The sequence below is a fragment of the Daktulosphaira vitifoliae genome, unplaced genomic scaffold (assembly GCF_025091365.1).
Source record: "Daktulosphaira vitifoliae isolate Bord-2020 unplaced genomic scaffold, ASM2509136v1 Scaffold_5, whole genome shotgun sequence".
Lineage (NCBI taxonomy): Eukaryota > Metazoa > Arthropoda > Insecta > Hemiptera > Phylloxeridae > Daktulosphaira > Daktulosphaira vitifoliae.
The window spans coordinates 21,863,464-21,882,583 of NW_026099576.1; the positions used below are offsets into that span (position 1 = coordinate 21,863,464).

General features: G+C 24.8%; 2 protein-coding genes and 1 long non-coding RNA gene across 4 annotated transcripts in view; 1 reads left to right on the forward strand and 2 right to left on the reverse strand.

The window, feature by feature from the left end:
* Positions 1-504: 504 nt before the first annotated feature.
* On the reverse strand, positions 505-7,837 carry LOC126907923 (melanotransferrin). The gene is made up of 15 exons (XM_050689615.1): positions 7,632-7,837; positions 7,369-7,526; positions 6,068-6,200; positions 5,821-5,963; positions 5,637-5,754; positions 5,003-5,182; positions 4,780-4,943; positions 3,438-3,614; positions 3,047-3,211; positions 2,816-2,904; positions 2,580-2,746; positions 2,131-2,397; positions 1,914-2,057; positions 1,033-1,204; positions 505-975 (listed from the first exon to the last, which is right to left on the reverse strand). Exons 1-15 carry the CDS (start codon positions 7,702-7,704, stop codon positions 744-746), a joined length of 2,382 nt encoding a protein of 793 aa, XP_050545572.1. The 5' UTR covers positions 7,705-7,837; the 3' UTR covers positions 505-743.
* A 162-nt stretch (positions 7,838-7,999) lies between these two features.
* LOC126908234 (mitochondrial GTPase 1-like) lies at positions 8,000-12,257 on the forward strand. Its single transcript, XM_050690146.1, has 6 exons — positions 8,000-8,166; positions 8,450-9,446; positions 10,356-10,384; positions 11,206-11,357; positions 11,448-11,658; positions 11,924-12,257. The coding sequence occupies exons 2-6, from the start codon at positions 8,503-8,505 to the stop codon at positions 12,013-12,015; spliced, it is 1,428 nt and encodes a 475-aa protein (XP_050546103.1). The 5' UTR covers positions 8,000-8,166; positions 8,450-8,502; the 3' UTR covers positions 12,016-12,257.
* A 2,498-nt stretch (positions 12,258-14,755) lies between these two features.
* The window catches only part of LOC126907980 (uncharacterized), a 13,429-nt gene continuing 9,064 nt past the window's right edge, over positions 14,756-19,120 (reverse strand). For both annotated transcript variants that reach the window (XR_007704672.1, XR_007704673.1), the window contains exon 3: positions 14,756-15,662. This is a non-coding gene — a long non-coding RNA (uncharacterized LOC126907980). The remainder of the gene's footprint in view (positions 15,663-19,120) is intronic.

Genomic DNA, 19,120 nt, shown 5'->3' on the forward strand with positions numbered 1-19,120 from the left:
ATGTTTAATTAAAATGAAATTCAATAGTGCATTCAATAATTACAAAAAGTATTAATGAGTCATAATTTAGTTTCCTGAAGACTGAAATTATTTATCAATATCTAAAATCAGTATTAAATTTTACTAGAATTTTAATTATTAATTCATAATTAAAATTCTAAGTAATAAAGTAAAACAAATTTTTTCTTTTGGTAATATCAATGTTTATTTAAATTATACATAATGAAGCAGCGATTCAACAGACAATTACCATTTGACTTACACAAGTGTGTATAAATTTAAATACTAATAACTTATATTAAACAAACAATTTAATATCGGGATTTATTTTTCATTTGTTTTATAAAAAATATCATAGTAAAAATATAAAATTAAAAAAAAAATAGTTTCTTTATGTGAACGGATAATTATTTTATTGTTTAATTAATCACTAATACAAAATTAAACTTAAATTTTTTATATATATAAAATAAGGAATAATTATACATATTACACATATTACATATAGTCATAAAATGTTTGTTATAAAATAATCCTATAATATTAAAAAAAAATGGACGGAGATAGTGACTATTGAGGATCACAATAAAATTATACTACATAAATAGTTATTTTAAATATTGTAACAATATAAAAGTAAGAATATTATTATATATAAAATTTTTTTCAATTTACAAGCAGCCATATTTTCTAATTATATTCTTATTTAGACAGTCAGATCTTAATTTTTAATCATAATTACTTTATTGTATGAACAAATGAATATATAGAATTGATATTAGTATGGTAAATAAGCTTAAAGGATTAATAGCAGTGCCTGATGCTCGACAATCAACTATTCTTTTTGCTCGCAAAAAGTTTTCTCCTAACCACGTTGAATAATACCTTTTTGAACTGTCAATAGCAGCTAGTTGCTGTGTGGCATCTTGAAAAATTAAATCACTGTATGGTTCAGGTGAAGTAAACATACTGAAACTAAATTTAAAAACATTAATAATTTAATAAAGTAAAAAGTTAAAACTATATACATACGTAAACTCATCATTAGTCTTTCTACCATAAAGTTGTTGAGCAGCCATGAAAAGATTAATATAAGCCATTACTTCTGTATGGTTATATGCTTCACCTCCACGAGTAATAATGGCATTAGCTTTGACTTTACCCATATTACATCTTTTATAATTATCAATTGTAGTTCTGGTACCTATATTAAAAATTAAATAAGTTATAATCAGTTAAAATTTCAGATATTTTACTATCTTATACTACATTAAGAGAATTTCTTAATTAACATTACTTTATGTTTAAAATATTAATTATAGAAAAAAAACACTAAAATAAAATTGAAGACTTTATATCCAAACTAATTAAATACCAAATTATTAAAATTGATGTTATAATTTTAAAATTTTATCATCATACATAGGTTTGATTTTCCTGAAAGAAATGTCCATAACTTATTTCCCAGTTGAAAATTTAATTAATATGTAGTTCATCTTCAAAACTTATTCCATTCTATCAGATTGAGCAAGTAAGATTTTTATGTAGATTTAAACTTTTTGGTTAATAATTAGTTTTAGGAATAAGGACTTCAAATATTTATATAAAACATTTAACAATATATTTTTTTGATTTACAATCATTTTTGCCTTCTACACTGGGAGCATGGTGTTTTTTTCGCCACCGTAGAAGCGCACGCATGATCACCAATCTGTTCACCTATGGTGGTAGCGCGCGCTTAAAACTAGAGTTTTGTCAACAAATAGTATAACCACAGCGCCACACCACACCCTAACAGTATTAAAAATATTAAAATAGAAATATTTTAGATTAACTAATATCAGTACACTATATACATTTTAAGTAAAAAATATCAAACTAAACATTTTACAAAAATAATCATCAAAAAATACCATCTGGACACAGAAGTTCAAAGTCAAGACTTAATGTGTTTCTAGCCCACCATTGTTGACGTTTACCATCAGCATTTTCGTACACAGTAGTATGTTTAACAAAAGCTACATTTCCACCACCTTCAACTAAACATCTTAAGGCACCTATAAATATTACATGAAAAAAATTTCATTTTTTATTCATGTTAATATTAAATTACTATTTCCAAATGTATACCAGTATATCCATAAAAGTCTTCAGTAGCATCTCTTCTACAATAACGATAACTAGAACCCCTACATAAATGACAAAGATTGTCATATGACTGACCAGAATTATACTCATAACTTAATGCACCTGGCACACAAGATTTACTGAAATATTCAGAAGCAGCTTGCATGGAATTACATCCATAACTTCTCATCCAACCATTACTCAGTATGAAGGCCATAGGTATTATCCATCCACCTCCTGAATAGATACCAGGGTGACAAGTCGTTTTACCTTTAAATTAGAATTAAAATACTCATTTTTAATATTTACTGAAAAATGTAAATTTAAAATAAAGATAGCTAAAAATGTAAGTTAAGTTTGTAATAAATTTTAATAAATAAAATTCAGAAATTGTTAATAGAATCAACAAAATTTAATCTATGTTAGGAATGAACAATTACATATAAATTTACCTTTCAAGTAAGTTAATTCAGTACTGGGATCCTCTTCTTTTGCTACAGCCACAACGTAATATTCTGGTTCTGGTAGATCATACATTTCAGTAATAAATGGAATTTCATCATAATTTAATCCAGCTTCATATACATCACCAGCATCCATAACAGCAACATCAGCATTTCTTTTAATTAAAAATTATAACTTATAGTAAGTGAAGTATTGTTCACAAAATTTATTAAATAAAAATTACCCATTTCTAATAGCTTGCATACAATGTACTTGACTATAGCCTCTATAACATTGCATTTCTGGTACTAAAAGTTGAACTTTTAAAGCCATCTATGTACAAATATAGATTTATGTTTATTAAATCAATAATATTACTTTAAGTTTTCAAAAAAATACAGGTCAATTGTTACAAACAATGAGAACAATAGAAACCCATTCCCTTACATAATGAACACCCTACATATTAAATTACCTTCATTTTAATACATTTTTCCATTTCAGGCTCAGAAGTGACACATAAGGTCATTCTAGTAGCAGGGCAGTACCGAACACCAAGAATGACGTCTAAAGATCTTCCTAAATATTTTGAATAAGTTTGTTGTGATTCTTCAAAAGCTCTCAGTCCTCTAGATGAATCCTGACAAATATTTTTATTACTTACAAGAAAAGTAATGTTTATTTCTAATTTTAATTTATGAAGTAATTTCTTATGAATAACTTTTATTAGAAAAAAAAAAAGAACAATTTCAATTTTCATTTATTTGTAAATTAAGAAGTTATATTGTTCTTTGCACAGTAATTTTTTAGAGAAGTAATGATATTTTAAAAAGCAATATTCAAAGAATAAAAATTTTTTTTATTACCTGTAGCATTAGATTATGATGATGATCATATCGGGAAGAATCAAATAAATAAAATGTTTTATTATTAAAATTAGTGTTCGGTTGAAATGAAGAAGAAAAAGCAATATTCCAAGGAGCAACAGTAGTTAATGCTAATGTTTGAGGTGTTATTGACTTTCCATACAATTCAACAACTTTCTTAAAAAAATAAATTGAAATAGTAAAATACCAAATTTTATAAAATTATAAAACATAAAAATAAAGAGAAATATAATATAAATTTATATAATGTAGAAATAACATCTATAAATATAAGATAAAAACTATATACAGGGTGATTTTTTTATCATAACCCACTCAATAACTTACAGAATAATAATAATTAAAAATTTTTTTTTTATTTCTATCTTTAGTTACACATTATTCTTGAATTATTAACTATGTAATACTTTTTAAGTTCATCCTTTATGCCTGGTAAGGGTGTCAACTTTGTTTTTTTAAATGGTAACACATATTTTTAATTTAATAAAATGTTTGAGTTTTTAATTCAATAGTAAATGGCATTTGAATTTTTAATGAAACTTAATTTGTTTATTAGATATAAACATTTAAAGTTTCAAATTTTTGATTTAATATATAGGTATAATACACAAGGGATTACAAATACAGGTAGCTAATTGATTTTTTATGACATCGATATTAGCAGGTACACAGCATTGTTATTATCAATGATAGTAAGGTACATTGTTGTGAGTTTATAAATACACTAACTGACAATACAAAAAGTATATCTATTGATAATCATAAATGATAATAAACAATCCGTGACTGAGACAGCAATGTCATAAAAATCCAATTAGCTACCTGTATTTACAATCCCATGTGTATTATACATGTATAGTAACTCAAAATTTTGAAACTTTAAATGTATATATCTAATAAACGAATTAAGTTATATTAAAAATTCAAATGCCATTTATTATTGAATTAAAAACTCAAACATTTTATTAAATTAAAAATATGTGTTACCATTTAAAAAAACAAAGTTGNCATTTAAAAGAACAAAGTTGGCACCCTTACTAGGTATAAAGGGTGAATTTAAAAAGTATTACATAGTTAATAATTCAAGAATAATGTGTAACTAAAGATAATAATAAAAAAATTTTTTTTAATTATAATAATTCTATAAGTAATTGAGTGGGTTATGATAAAAAAATCACCCTGTATATATTATTTAATAATTTTAATATACTATTTAAATTTTGATTTGTAAGAAATTCATTTAATGGTCTTTAAAATTAACTGTATAAGAAAATAAAAATTTAACAACAATAAATTAACAACAACTCAATTTGTTTAATACCTGTAACCACTTTTGATACAAAATTCTCTGAGAAGATGATTTTGCTGATGTTGTAACAATAGCATCAGTGGGAGCAGGTCCCCAATTACATTGTTCATAGTCTTGTATAGATCGTCTAGAGCCATCCAAGCATAATAGCTCTAAATTTTCTTCTCTTGTTTGGACTAAAAATTATTATCAATAAGTATCCATTTTTTTTAAGTAACTGTACAAAATTTCTTACAAAATAAAGATTCGTCTTTCACCATTTCTAATACTGTACTGTGGCGTAGAAAAGCAATATCACCTGACTCTATTAAACACCTAAATGCTCCTTCATCTCCAGCATAAGGATCACTCCATGTACATTTTTGACCAGAAATTTTACTAGCACAAAGAATACATAGACGGTCAGAGTTGTCTCCTATAAAAATAAAATATTAAAGAAAATATTTGGAGGAAGTAGCAAAAACTTTTACAAAATGTAACCTCATAAAAATATCCAGAGCATAATATTTAAATAAACTAACATAAGAATTTCTAATATTAAATTTAAAAAAAAAAAGTTTTTCTAGAGCTACTCTTATAACTTATTTAGAAAATAGTTTTTTTATTTTATAAATTAATAAAATAAAATAGTAATGGTATTCAATAAGATAAAAAATTTAAATAATGCACACAACATCATTTGTAAATTTAAATTTGAATAGATCAATAAAAACAGTACCTTGAATTTTAAGAGCATATTAATTTGGCCTCCATCATTTAATAATACCTACTTTAACTCTCTTAATGGACTGCATTAAAAAGTAAACAATGTTATATTTTTCATTACAGCATTATTTAAATAAAAGCAAAGTCCACATTTTTTTACTCACCCATAGGATTGTATTTGTCTAGTAGTGAATTTATTGCACAACTTGGACCAAAGAAATCTATAGCAGTTTTAACATGATTATTACAATCAATTATTTTCATAAAGCCTTTGGATATAAGCTAAAAATTGTATTAACACATTTTATATGATTATGTATATTATTAGAACAAAAATCAATAACATACAGTGTTAATAGGTATATTCCATCCAGCTTGAGTGCCAACTCCTGCAAAACAAGCTTTCTTGTCTTTTAAATGGCCAAGGTTATAAACATCTTTCAATGTATTTCTTTTTATTAAAGCCACTGCATAATACTGATCTCCCCCATCTATAAGTTTTAAATATAAATATAAAAACATCTATGTTGAAGTAAGTATTAGAGTATACCAACATATCAATTATAATCAATATATTAACTAATTGTTCTAATACCTTCATAAAGCTGTTGCATTAACGGTATTAGACTGTGATATCGACCACCGACAAACACTTCTCCAGCATCTAAGCTTAAAATGTCAGCAACACCATTATCTAACATCACCATACAGTCTTCTTTATTACTGCCCTATAAATAATATAAAATATATGAATAAATATTAGATTCACATATAATTTAACAAAATAGATTTAATAGTTATTAAAACTATTAATAGAAATAAAATATTTTTACTGATAAGGTACTAAGGACATTCAATTAAATTGTAGAACTAATTCAAGAAAACTTGCCACAAATGGATGACCACAAGGAAGTCAAAAACTTAATATGTTGCTTATTATAAAACTAGATTTTTTTTTAAGAAAAGCTGATTCATGTTTGGTTGGAATAATAAAAATTTACATTTTATAAATTACTTAAATTAATATAAAAAAATATAGTAATAGAGTTACAGTGTACCATAATTCATTCAATTTAGTAAAATTATTTTCAGGATTTTTTTAATTTTACATAATTTTCAATTTATGAGTTAAGTATTTTTTAGGTCCACTTTTTATACTTTATAAGTATATTAACTAAAGTTTTTAAACAAAAGCATACATATTTTTCATATATTTAGATTTTATTAGGTGAGTTAAGTTTTTTATCAACTATTAAAATTTCAAATTATGTAATACAAAATTAATACAACCTTACATAATTATCTGATAAAAATATACTTTTTAAATTTATTTTTAGACAATTTATGAATTTAATTTAATTCTAATTCATATTGAATTTCACAATAGAAAACAATTATTTAAGAGATGTTAATGGATAAATAATTAGTTAATATAGAAATGAAAACTTTATAGGCGCAACTGAAACAAAAATGCTGTGGATTCTAAAATTAAGTTATACTTACAAACCAGTATGGACAAAGTCCCCTTACTACCAAGACACATTTCTTAAATAATTATTTCTAGGGCTATTGTAAACTAATAAAGAGACAATTTTTTTTAATAATTAACTATTATATTTGGTTCGTCTCGTTATCATATTTTTAATTGTAAAAATAACCACAAAGATATTTCAAATTGTATAAAAAAAATTCTTAATTGCTTATTTATGATAAAAAAAATCCTTATTAAAATAGAGAAAGTCATTTTCACAAAATTTATAGTCAATTAGGACTAAGGAACTGACTTTTGACTTCAAGTAAATTTTAAAGCTATGGGTTCTTGCAATATTTAAGTAACATTATTATATTAAAATCATAGTCAAGTTTTATGATTAATAATAACAATATCACACATACCTGCTTACAAACAAGCTCCATAAAATCTCTAGAGTAGAACATTTGTTTATCCCTGTTTACTGCTGCAGATAAATTTAAGCATTTTGATTGTTCTTGAGTATTTATTGTACACCATGCTATATGATTACTTCTTTCATTGATAAAATCACTTATAAATGCTAAAATAATAATCAAATTTAATTAGAAAAGCAAAATTAAATTAAATTTAGAAAAAATTAAAAAATATTTTATCATACAATATTATTTACGAAAATCTTACAAACCATTCATAAATGCAACTTGTAAGAATATTAAAACGACAGTTATTAAGTGATTTAACGTTTTTAACGAAAACATTTTTTTTTTTTATTTCTAAAAAATTTACTACAACTTTATAAACATTATAATAATGTAAAACTATAAACTTCAGAGTATAATTGACAATTGATAAATTTACTCAATAGGAGAGAATTTCAAAAATTCACTCTTAAACGCTTACTAAACTTTTCATAAACAATAATATGTAATGTGATAACCGTTTATTGCCTGTCTTCTACAAGTGGGTGCGGCAACCCCACCCAAAATATCATGGATAAATAAATGTCTATGTTATCAAAAGATATTTTTTATTTTAATTGATAACAACTTAATTGAAGAGCACGTTATGGTAAATTTTTAACAGGATTTGAAAGAATAAAAATTTATCAATTTAAAAAAATGTTTTTGTATTTTATTAAATGAAAATTTGTTTTAATTGAATAAAACACAATTAAAAAATGTCAGTTTTAATATTAAGGAAATGTGATATTTTACTTAAAGGTAATTTTCAGATTAATATAACGCTATTAATATTTTAAGTATAATATGTAATGATCAAAATTAGACATAAATATTAATAAAATAGTTGAAAAATTTTTAAAGACCATAATTTTCAATATTTATATATTTTTATTTTTATATTCATCTTTAAAACAAAAGTATACTATTAAATTGTTTAATTGCAATATATTGTTATTTGGGATTTCTTTTATGAGTGAAGTGTAAATGTCATGTAAAGTATGTAAACAATGTAAAGTTCATGTAGTTATATTGTTTTTTACAGCAAATTTACTACTTCTTGCTCACTCAAAAAATCAATTTCTGAGAAATTAACAAATGGCTTCTCAATTTAGGCAATCATTTAAAGTTGTGGATAAGGCTCTTTTAAGATGGTTTCCTGGTCATATGGGCAAAGGAATGAAACAGATGCAGCAAAAACTAAAATCGGTTGACTGCATTATTGAAGTTCATGATGCTAGAATACCATTATCTGGGCGTAATCCTGATTTTAAATATACTATTTCAGGTGTAAGACCTCATATTTTGGTCTTAAATAAAATGGATTTGATTGAAATGAAGTATCAAAAAGCTATAGAAAAGAAAATATTAAAAGAACAAAATGTGTCTAAGGTGATTTTTACTAATTGTAAGGAATCATTATGTCCAGGAATAAAACAATTAGTGCCTACAGCCCAGAACTTAATTAAAAATTCAAATAGATATAATCGTTCCGAAAATAAAGATTTTTGTATCATGATTATTGGTGTACCTAATGTTGGAAAATCTTCTTTAATTAATTCTATTAGAAATGCGTACTTAGGAAAAAAGAGTGCTGCACATGTAGGAGCTGTAGCTGGTATAACTAGATCCGTTCAATGTCAAATCAAAGTTAGCCACAATCCATTAATTTATGTATATGATACACCCGGAATAATGTCACCATCAATTAAAAATGTTGAAACTGGATTAAAATTGGCATTGTGTGCTACATTAAAAGATCATTTAGTTGGAGAAGAAATAATAGCAGATTACTTATTGTATTGGCTTAACAAAAATAATCATTTTGACTATGTTAGTTATTTGAACTGTGATGAAGCAACCGACGATATTAGAATTGCATTAGCTAAAGCTGCAATACATCGTCAATCTAGTATTAAATATCGAAATTTTGATGGATCATATATATATCGTCCAGATATACTTGGAATGGCTAGAAATTTTATTAATGCATTCAGAACTGGAGTATTTGGGAAACTAATGTTAGATGAAGATTTACTTGAGTTTTAATTTTTAACTAGTATTTGTTTTAAGAAAAATTTTTTGTTCACATAAATCATGCAATTATGTTTCATTTTTAATTGTTTTTAAATATAAACTTAAACATAAGAAAGAAAATTTTATTTTATGATAGGTATTTTATATAAAAAAAAACTTTGTTAGGTATTGTGTAGTCCACAAAATGTATTTAATTTAGTCAATCGTTGTCAAAAGTGCTGCTAAATATGAATTTGATAATGTGTTGTAAAAAATTTAAATAGTTTAAATTAAATAAGCTAAAATTTATAGTAAAAAATTAAATATATTCAGTTGCAATTTAACCATGAAGATATTTATTTCAAAAATATAGTTTAACAATATTGACCTTAGATAAAATGATATCAATGTAGTACCTACTGCATAATATTAATCATCAAGGTCAATTTGTTGTTTTGAATGTTCTCAAATTTAACTTTACTTACTATAGTTAAATTATTATATTTTATTATAATTTATAGTACTACTACTATATATATAACTGTATAATTATCTTATATTCTGCTTCTGCTTTTACTAAATTGTATGCAGTAATGGTAAAAAGTTATAAAGTGAATTAAATTCATTTTTACATTTTGTTAATTTTATGTTAAATATTCTTACTATTTTAATACACAATAGATTTTTAAAAAGATTGATTATGATGCACTTAATGTACACATAACCATTAAATTTAATGATAATTTATGAATGGTAATATAAAAGAAAATTACCATAGACGAAATGAATATCAAGTTTGTATATCTATTAAGTATCTACAATTTAGGTGGAGCTTAAAAAAAATTTCCGAGAGCTAATTATAATTTCCACCACGTAAAACATACTTTTAAAACTTTATAAAAATTTATCATGTACATAATTTTTTGAATTTTCAGTGCTTATAAACCCTATGACTCAAACTACGGTGTAAAAAAAAAAATAACGATATACTTTTAATTAAGCAACTGAAATATTGATTTAAGTATTGATTGATACAGTTCTTATAATTTATTGGCATAGATTAAACTTTTTCTATATATATATATATATGTATATAGAATAATAATATGATAATTATAACCTAATCAATATAATATACTAATATACTTACGAAATAAATACAATATTTGAAAAAAAATGTTTTGATTTCTTTCAGTTATATATGCTTCATGATTTTTAATTTTTTAATTACTTTTTAGCATTATCCGCTATGACTTTATTTATTTTTAATGGCAACGTTTATATTACTAAGCTTATATAATATGAAATTATCTAATCAAATAAAAGGCAGATGGAGAACTTTTAAAGTTTATAACATTCTTATAACCCAACGGGATAAGTTAATACTCACGTCTCTCCACCAGTTTATATCCTAAAATCATTATAACTTTTGAACTATAGATCCAAAAGTTGTTATCGACCTGTCATTATCTTAATTATTATATTACTTGTCATTATTTTAGAATATTTCGTATTATATATGATAGTTTTGTATGTTGGCATTAAAAAAAAAGAAGTTTACATCCCTGTAAGTCATAAGATAGTTATTGTATTTATTTTGCTATTAATTGATAAATGGATCTACAAATAGAAAATTGTAGTTCTTTTTAAAATTTGTTTTAGTATCTCTGCACATTTATAAAAGAAAAAAGTAGGTTGATGATGTTACATGATTTTGATAAAGCACTTGACTATATAATTAATTTTTAAAAATTGATATATTTTACAATATGAATGTTTTTTTAGGAGTAAGTATCAACGTAAGCCACATACGTCATATGGCGAGGTTTACAGGTCGAGGTATAAACAGATTTAATCCATGGACTAATTTACACAAAATGCAAGAGCAAAAAAAATCCGAAACAAAAACAGACAGTCAACTGATGCAGAGCAGTAAGGTAAACCCTTTAATTGCACAATGTTTCACATGCATTATTTTATTGTGTTTATATTGCACTAATTTCAACTGTTTTAAATTTGTTTTTTAGCATTTAGTAAACATCCCTAATCCATACGAAAAGGAACAACGTGTGTGCATACTTTGCAAGATGAACATCGTTCCGGATTACAAAAATACCAGAATGCTATCTCAGTTTATATCTCGGTTTACCGGTCGAATTTACGGCAGACACATAACAGGACTTTGCCGACATAAACAAGATCATGTCGAGAAGGAAATTAAAAAGGCTAGAGAAGCAGGTAATAAAGGATCAACATATTTTTTACTTAAATTTTTATTAGTTCGAAAATGTAAACAACCATGTTATAATTTCATTCGTAATCTAAACCTTTGCCGTGAACAGTAAGTAACAACGAACCATTTTTATGCAATCAATTAAACTACACAATTTAAATAGAACTATGTGTCTGCAAATAAAAATTAAAAATGTTTGTGAATGTGTATGTGCCAAATTTTTGAAAACTTAATTTGTATTATATTAACGGCTTATTTTTTTAATTTCAGGTCTTTTGCCACATTACTTTAGAAATCCGGAATTTAGTCATGATCCAAAGCTCTTCGATCCAGATAATCCATTCAGGCCTCATAATTATTAAACCCTATGTTTAATTTAAAATAATAATTTATATATAGGTGTTCAGTAAGTAAGGAAACAGGCTAATTGTTACAAACAACAAGAACATAGAAACCCGTTTCCTTACTTACTGAACTATCTGTAAATTAGTTTATTATGTGTAATAATACAAAACCTACGTATGTCAAATATTTTTTTAAATTTTATTTAGACTTACAAGAAAAAAATACGAGTGATATATTAAATATAGCAATTAACAAAAACTTTGATTTGTTTTTTAATTATACTGTTTTCGTAAAATCTTTACGAATTAATATCCAAACTAACATAGTCGTATTTCGTACTGAGGTAGAATACCATTAAGAAATTAAAATTTAATGATATTCCTGAATTAAATGAATAATTTGTAGATATAAATTTATCGCAAATTGGCCCAAAACTTTTATCACAAACTATTGATACGTAAAATATAAAAATCATGTTAAAATTGTTTAAAATTATTGTGATTAATTATCACACATGGATTATCATCAACACCATTCGTACCAGTAGTTATCTAGGCTTGGGCTGACTGTGAGTCGTGTCAATAAATACCTCGAGTAGTATAGGAACCACAAGTGGGCTCTCCTCTATCTTCGCAAGAGAGTCTTAATTAGTATTAACTACACAGGTAACCCACTCGAAGATTGGACTAGACTAGCGAACTTCGTACAAAAGTTATTGATTCTCTTATTTATTTAGACAATATTTTACTCTAGAGATCACTTAATTTTTCTGGCTCCCTACTTAATTTATATACTCATTATGCTTAAGTTTAGACCTTATAAATCTTCTGTAAAATATGAATTTACCTTAATGATGCCAGGAATAATGTTGGTAAAATGAATATACTTCAATTTTCTATGTAAAATCGTATTTTGTCAAACCACTCCTTGCATTCGTTAAAAGTTCATAAGGTGAAGTAGTAGTGAGAGAGATTTACAGTATTTATGTCATTTATATTAAATTTAAATCATCTATATATGCAAGAAGTGTCACGACCTTTTACTATTATCTGTGTATTACTCAATTGTGTTATTTATTACATATTATTTTACTTAAAATAGATAATTTGTCACAACTAAAGAATTTCTTATAGCTATTACATTAGATTTGTGTCAATGTATTTTTAGACATATTTTTCGGAATAGTTTAAAATATTAACATGAATAATATATTTTTAATTTGATGACTAATAAACAATAATATATAGACTACTGAACAATGAGTGGTGTATGTATTATAACAATATTTAGGTCCATTATAGATTTAATCTGTCAGTGNAACAATATTTGGGTCCATTATAGATTTAATCTGTCAGTGATTAAAACCACTATTATAAAAAACGCTTCCAAGCAATTCTGTAGATAGTGTTTAATTTTAAAAAATTGGCGGACTATTCCAAAAGCAAAAAAATGNTATTGGTGGACTATTCCAAAAGCAAAAAAATGATCTCCTTTTCCTTATTTAAATCCTTATTATTCTGAAGTTTTATGATTTATTAGTGTAATATATGTATAAATATTTATTATAGCAATTAAATATAGTATGAAATTGATATTTAATAATTTAGTATTGTAATTTTTACGGAGAAATTATAAAAAATTATAAAGTAGTTATTACTATTATGGCAAACGTATATAAAAGTTGAAGGTCTTGATGCAATAATTAAAAAAAAAATGATTTGTTACTTATAAATAAATTTACTGGTCTACAAGGAATTTTCATCCAAAACCAAAATGTACAATTCTAAACCCCTTTTTGCACCGATTTTAAATCTGCAAATAGTGTTTCACATATGGCCTCAATAATAACAAAATCTTTCTTATTAATATAACAAATATTTTTGTTTCCTTAGGTTACGTATGAATAATCAATAAGTATATTCTAATTAAAAATAAGTTGAAAAAATCTACTTTCTAGATGCATTTATGTTATGAACCACTACTGTATAAAGAGAAATGGTCAGATTTAAAAAAAACTACGTCGAATGAAAGAGGTATATAAATAATATTTCTCATAAAAAATGTTATTGATCCATACATTTTTCAAAAGTTACAGTATTATAAAATTAAAAATGTAAAATATAAAATCGAGAATTTTAACACAAAAATAGCATACAGTAGCCATTTTCACCGTGAAGACAAAATAAAGTTCGATATTTTTTTCTTCCATAATAAAGAATATTACATTAGATTTAATTTAAGATCTGTATAAAAGTATCAGTATTTCTGGAACACTTTCAAAAGTTAAGTTGAAAAAGTTGTCATTTTGAATCTCCCCTGTGGGAAAGTAAAAGATCAGATTTAAAAAATATATATACCAAATGAACGGTACAGACATCATGCATTTATATAAACAAAAAGAAATTATATTAAATAGGTNAAGACATCATGCATTTATATAAAAAAAAAGAAATTATATTAAATAGGTTATTTTTAAGTAAAAAAAATTGAAAGACTCAAAAAGTTACGATTTTTAAATTTATAATTTTTTGGGGGATTTCTCCAATTTACGGGGAACGAGGGAAATTTATTCAATTTGTAAGGAAAACGTCTTCGACTTGATTTGATTTGTGATCTTTTGACGTATCGTTCAAAGAAATCGGTCCAGAGAGAGCTGAGAAAAAGTGTTAAGAGATACGAAAAAAAAACATATGATATTAAAATTAATACCTTCTCAGCTTCGCATCAAAGCTAGAATAACTATAGATAAAGACATAATTGATGGATTTGTTTCATTTATTTATGTATAATAGAGACAAAGTTATTTAACAATTAAACACAGTTAAAACAAAATTAAGTTTTTTTTTTCTTTTTTAACTATTACAGTGAATATTAGAAATCGTATTTTGTGTTTAAAAAGAAAACCTTTATTGTATACAATTTTTTATCCATATCCTGAATACCTTTTCTTAAGAGTTCTTCTAAAAATTCGGAATATGAAAACGTTTCTTCAGTTTTATTTTTATTTCTTAAATAATAATTATAAATAAATCTACTGTTATCCAACACAATATAGTCAATAAGTTTATAATTTTTGATTATCTTATTCAGTTCACAATTTTTAATAAAGTAGATAGAGGAGGCTTCATTATAAATCGATTTTAAATATACATCTTTATTTACATTTTTTACTTTCTCTACCAATCTAACAAATTTTATTAATTCTTCTAAAATAAACGGATTGGATTGGTTGATATTTAACAAATTCTTAGGGTATTTATTGCATTGATAAATTTATTTATAATTTGTTCGGCTTTCTTAACACTTGATATCAATATCTCCACACAATGAGATGAATCTTTATTTGTAAAATATTTGATATGTCTACATTCAAAAATCATTTGTTTTATGTGATCAACGATCCATGCAAAATTTATGGCGTACTCGTTATTAATAAGCAATATTGTATCATATATTTTTTTATAAACATTATTTATATCGACGATGTTTAAATTATCACTTTCATCAATTAATAGTTCCCATGCTATCAAATCATCCTTATCATTTTTTGTATAGTCATGCACGAAGTTCTTAGTAAGCTCCCAGTTGCTCGATTTTAGAAATGAATTTAAAAATTTAATTGCATTCTCTTTGTCGCATTCATCTTGTCCATTCGTTGCGTTGACTACCAAGATAAATATAAAGATGTTATAAATCATTATAATTAAGTGATTTAATACGTAATTATTGAAAAATACAGTTATTACTTAAAAATACGTATAGCATGCAATTAAGTTTAATTAAAAAATAATATATTTTCTTCCAATTTCAAAATTAACAAGTTTATTATGTGATGGCGTACTACGTAATGTAAAATAAACACGTCACAAATTTTTTATGCGTATTCAATTGTTATTAACAGTGTGTTTATTTCACTTATAATAAATTTACCTACCTTGAAATATAATATTTTTTCGATTTTATTTCGATAATATCGTATTTGTTACGATTACGATTTGTATAAACGTCTAAGGGTTAATTTTTTGTGAAAAAGTTGTTAATTTGAATCCCCCCTGTGGGCAGGTAAAGTGTCAGATTTATAAAAAAAAAATATACAAAATAATAGGTAACTATCCTCGCATAAAAATTCTATTGATTTGGTGGTTTTTAAAGAAGTTATGGCAGTTTTAAGTAATAAAACAATGAAAAAAGTCGAAAATTACCGATTTTTAAATTTGTAATTTTTTTGGAGATATCTCCCATTAACGGGGAACGAGAGAAATTTGATTGAATATTATTTATTATTATCCATTTTGAATTTTTTTTCCACCTCAAAAAAGACTTAAGAAAAAAAATGAAAAAAAGTTATTTTGGCTACCGGGGTTTGTAATTGGTACCCCTAACTTATATGGCTGTATAGTATACATACAATACTATTTATTGTAATTATTTATATTATGATGGATATAAATAAGTAGATAAAAAAAACCATTTAAACAAATTCAAAAATTTAAAGTAGCTTTTCTACTTTTGAGGAGGTAAAATAAGTTTAAATTTATATTGAATCTATGTTAAATTCATGTAAATTTTATAAAAATTGATGGAATCATTACTATAACAAACCCTTGTATAGGTATTTTAAAATAAATAAATAAAAAAAAAAATTGAACACAAAAATAGCAAGTTTTTTAACTACGGTTATGAGTATTTTCAAAGGTTCAGTTGAAAAAGTTAATTTTTCAGTTGAAAAAGTTGTCATTTTGAATCTCCCCTGTGGGCAGGTAAAAGGTCAGATTTTAAAAACAATATACCAAAAGATAGGTACAGACATCGTGCATTTATATATAAAAAAAATCGAAGCACAGTTGGGTGGCGGCATAGTTGGGTCCAGTATAGATGATATCTGACAGTAATTAAAATAACTATCATAAAACGCTTCGATGCAAATCTGGAGATAGTGTTTAATTTAAAAAAAAAAAATTTTTTAACATAGCATATTTTTGAATACGGTAGCCATTTGCGCATAGATGATAAGATGTCGGAAAATTTTTTTTTTTTTCATTTGATAGTATATAACATAACCTTTGATTTGATATATGTTTAAAGGACGCAGTATTCCTGGAACATTTTCAAAAGCTCAGTTGAAAAAAATTGATGTTTTTTACAATATTTCAAGTTTTGAACGCCCTCTATATAAGGGGAATTTGTTCAATTTTAATAAAAAGTATGTCAAATGAAAGATGTACTTATAATGTATTTAGAAAAAAAAATTTGTGCTGATATATACATTTTACAAAAAGTTATAGCATTTTTAAGTTGAAAATTTAAAATCAAAAATTGAAAATTTTAACAAAAAATAGTGTTTTTTTAACTACGGCAGCCGTTTAAATGTAGAAGATAAAGTGTCGGGACAAATTTTTTTTTTCACTTTATAGTACATAAAATAAGCTTTAATTTGATATATGTTTGAAAGACGCAGTATTTCCGGAACATTTTCAAAAATTAAGTTGAAAAAGTTAATTTTTGTAAAAAAGTTACTATTTTAAATCCCTCCCAATGAGCAGGTTAAGTGATAGATTTTCAAAAAAATGATATCAAATGAAAATTAAATATCAAAGGTTTTAGTATAAAAAAAAATTATGTTGATTTGTTGATTTTTCAAAAAGTTATGGAAGTTTTAAGAAAAAAAAGTGAAAAAATTTCGAAAATTACCGATTTTTAAATTTGTATTTTTTTTGGATATTTCCCCCATTTTCGGGGAACGAGGGAATTTTTTTCAATTTTTAAGGGTAATGTCTCCAACTAGATACGATTTGTGATCTTTTGACGTATTTTTGAAAGAAATCGGTCCAGTGAGAGCTGAGAAAAAGTGGCAACAGACATAAAAAAAAAAAAACACATCATAGTAAAATTAATACCTTCTCAGCTTCGTATTGAAGATATTATCTTATAATAAATATAATAAAAATTGATCACTTGTGACTAATTAATTAAGTAAAATTAAAACTATATTAAAAATATATTAACTTACATAACTATTTGCTATATTATTTGTGTGCAAGAAAGATACATACGAATACTATCATAATTGTTTGAAAAAACTATTTAGCTTATTCAACGAATGCAAAAAATGCTTAAAGGATAATACAATACTATAATTAATTATTACTACTTTAATTTGATTATTGATATGGAGTATTTATTTCAGTTCTGAATCGAGGTTTTATAACATTTTTGAAGGGTTACATGTTTTCTCGGTTTATTGAAGAACAATCATTTTTTTTTCAAAAAAAAATTAAGCATTATTCATGATAATTTTAAAGAAATCGGTTTGGTAAGTGCTGAGAAAAAGTGATAACATGCGTAAAAAAAACCCAGCACAGGGGGGTCGCGGCACAGTGGTGACGTGGCATAGATGGATCAAGTATAATGATATCTGACAGTGANTTTATTAGTTTCTTCTTGTTTAATATTTTTTTTGATGTATCAATCATAAAAAACCCAGCACAGCGGAGTCGCGGCACAGTGGTGACATGGCATAGTTCGATCAAGTATAATGATATCTGACAGTGATTAAAATCACTATAAAAAAAAAACGCTTCGATGCAAATCTTTAGACTGTGTTTAATTTTTAAAAATTTGTGTATTATTCCAAAAGCTTCATAAACTGCTAGTTCATTATTAATATCTTAATTAAGATAAAGTATGTCGAATGAAAAAGGGATTATTAAAAAATATTATTTCTCATAAAAAAATAATGTTGATCCATACACTTTTCAATATGTCATAGCATTATAANTATCCATACACTTTTCAATATTTCATAGCATTATAAAGTTAAAAAAAACCCAGCACAGGGGGGTCGCGGCACAGTGGTGACGTGGCATAGTTGGATCAAGTATAATGATATCTGATAGTGATTAAAATCACTATCAAAAATAAACGCTTCGATGCAAATCTTTAGATAGTGTTTAATTTTAAAAAAATTGGTGTTTTATTCCAAAAGCTACTTGATCTGCTGGTTCCTTATTAATATCTCGATTAAGATAAAGTATGTCGAATGAAAAAGGGTTTATTAAAAAATATTATTTCTCATAAAAAAATTGTGTGGATCCATAAACTTTTCAATAAGTTATAGCATTA

Bases quoted from the DNA above. Each gene is read 5' to 3' on its own strand.
- LOC126908234 (XM_050690146.1), top strand. From the start codon at position 8,503: ATGGCTTCTCAATTTAGGCAATCATTTAAAGTTGTGGATAAGGCTCTT. The intron at 10,385-11,205 runs GTGTAAAAAAAA...ATGTTTTTTTAG, and splicing joins ACCCTATGACTCAAACTACG to GAGTAAGTATCAACGTAAGC. The intron at 11,659-11,923 runs GTAATAAAGGAT...TTTTAATTTCAG, and splicing joins TAAAAAGGCTAGAGAAGCAG to GTCTTTTGCCACATTACTTT.
- LOC126907923 (XM_050689615.1), bottom strand. From the start codon at position 7,704: ATGTTTTCGTTAAAAACGTTAAATCACTTAATAACTGTCGTTTTAATA. The intron at 3,615-4,779 runs GTATTAAACAAA...TATTTTTTTAAG, and splicing joins TGTATCAAAAGTGGTTACAG to AAAGTTGTTGAATTGTATGG. The intron at 976-1,032 runs GTATGTATATAG...TTTTAAATTTAG, and splicing joins AAGACTAATGATGAGTTTAC to TTTCAGTATGTTTACTTCAC.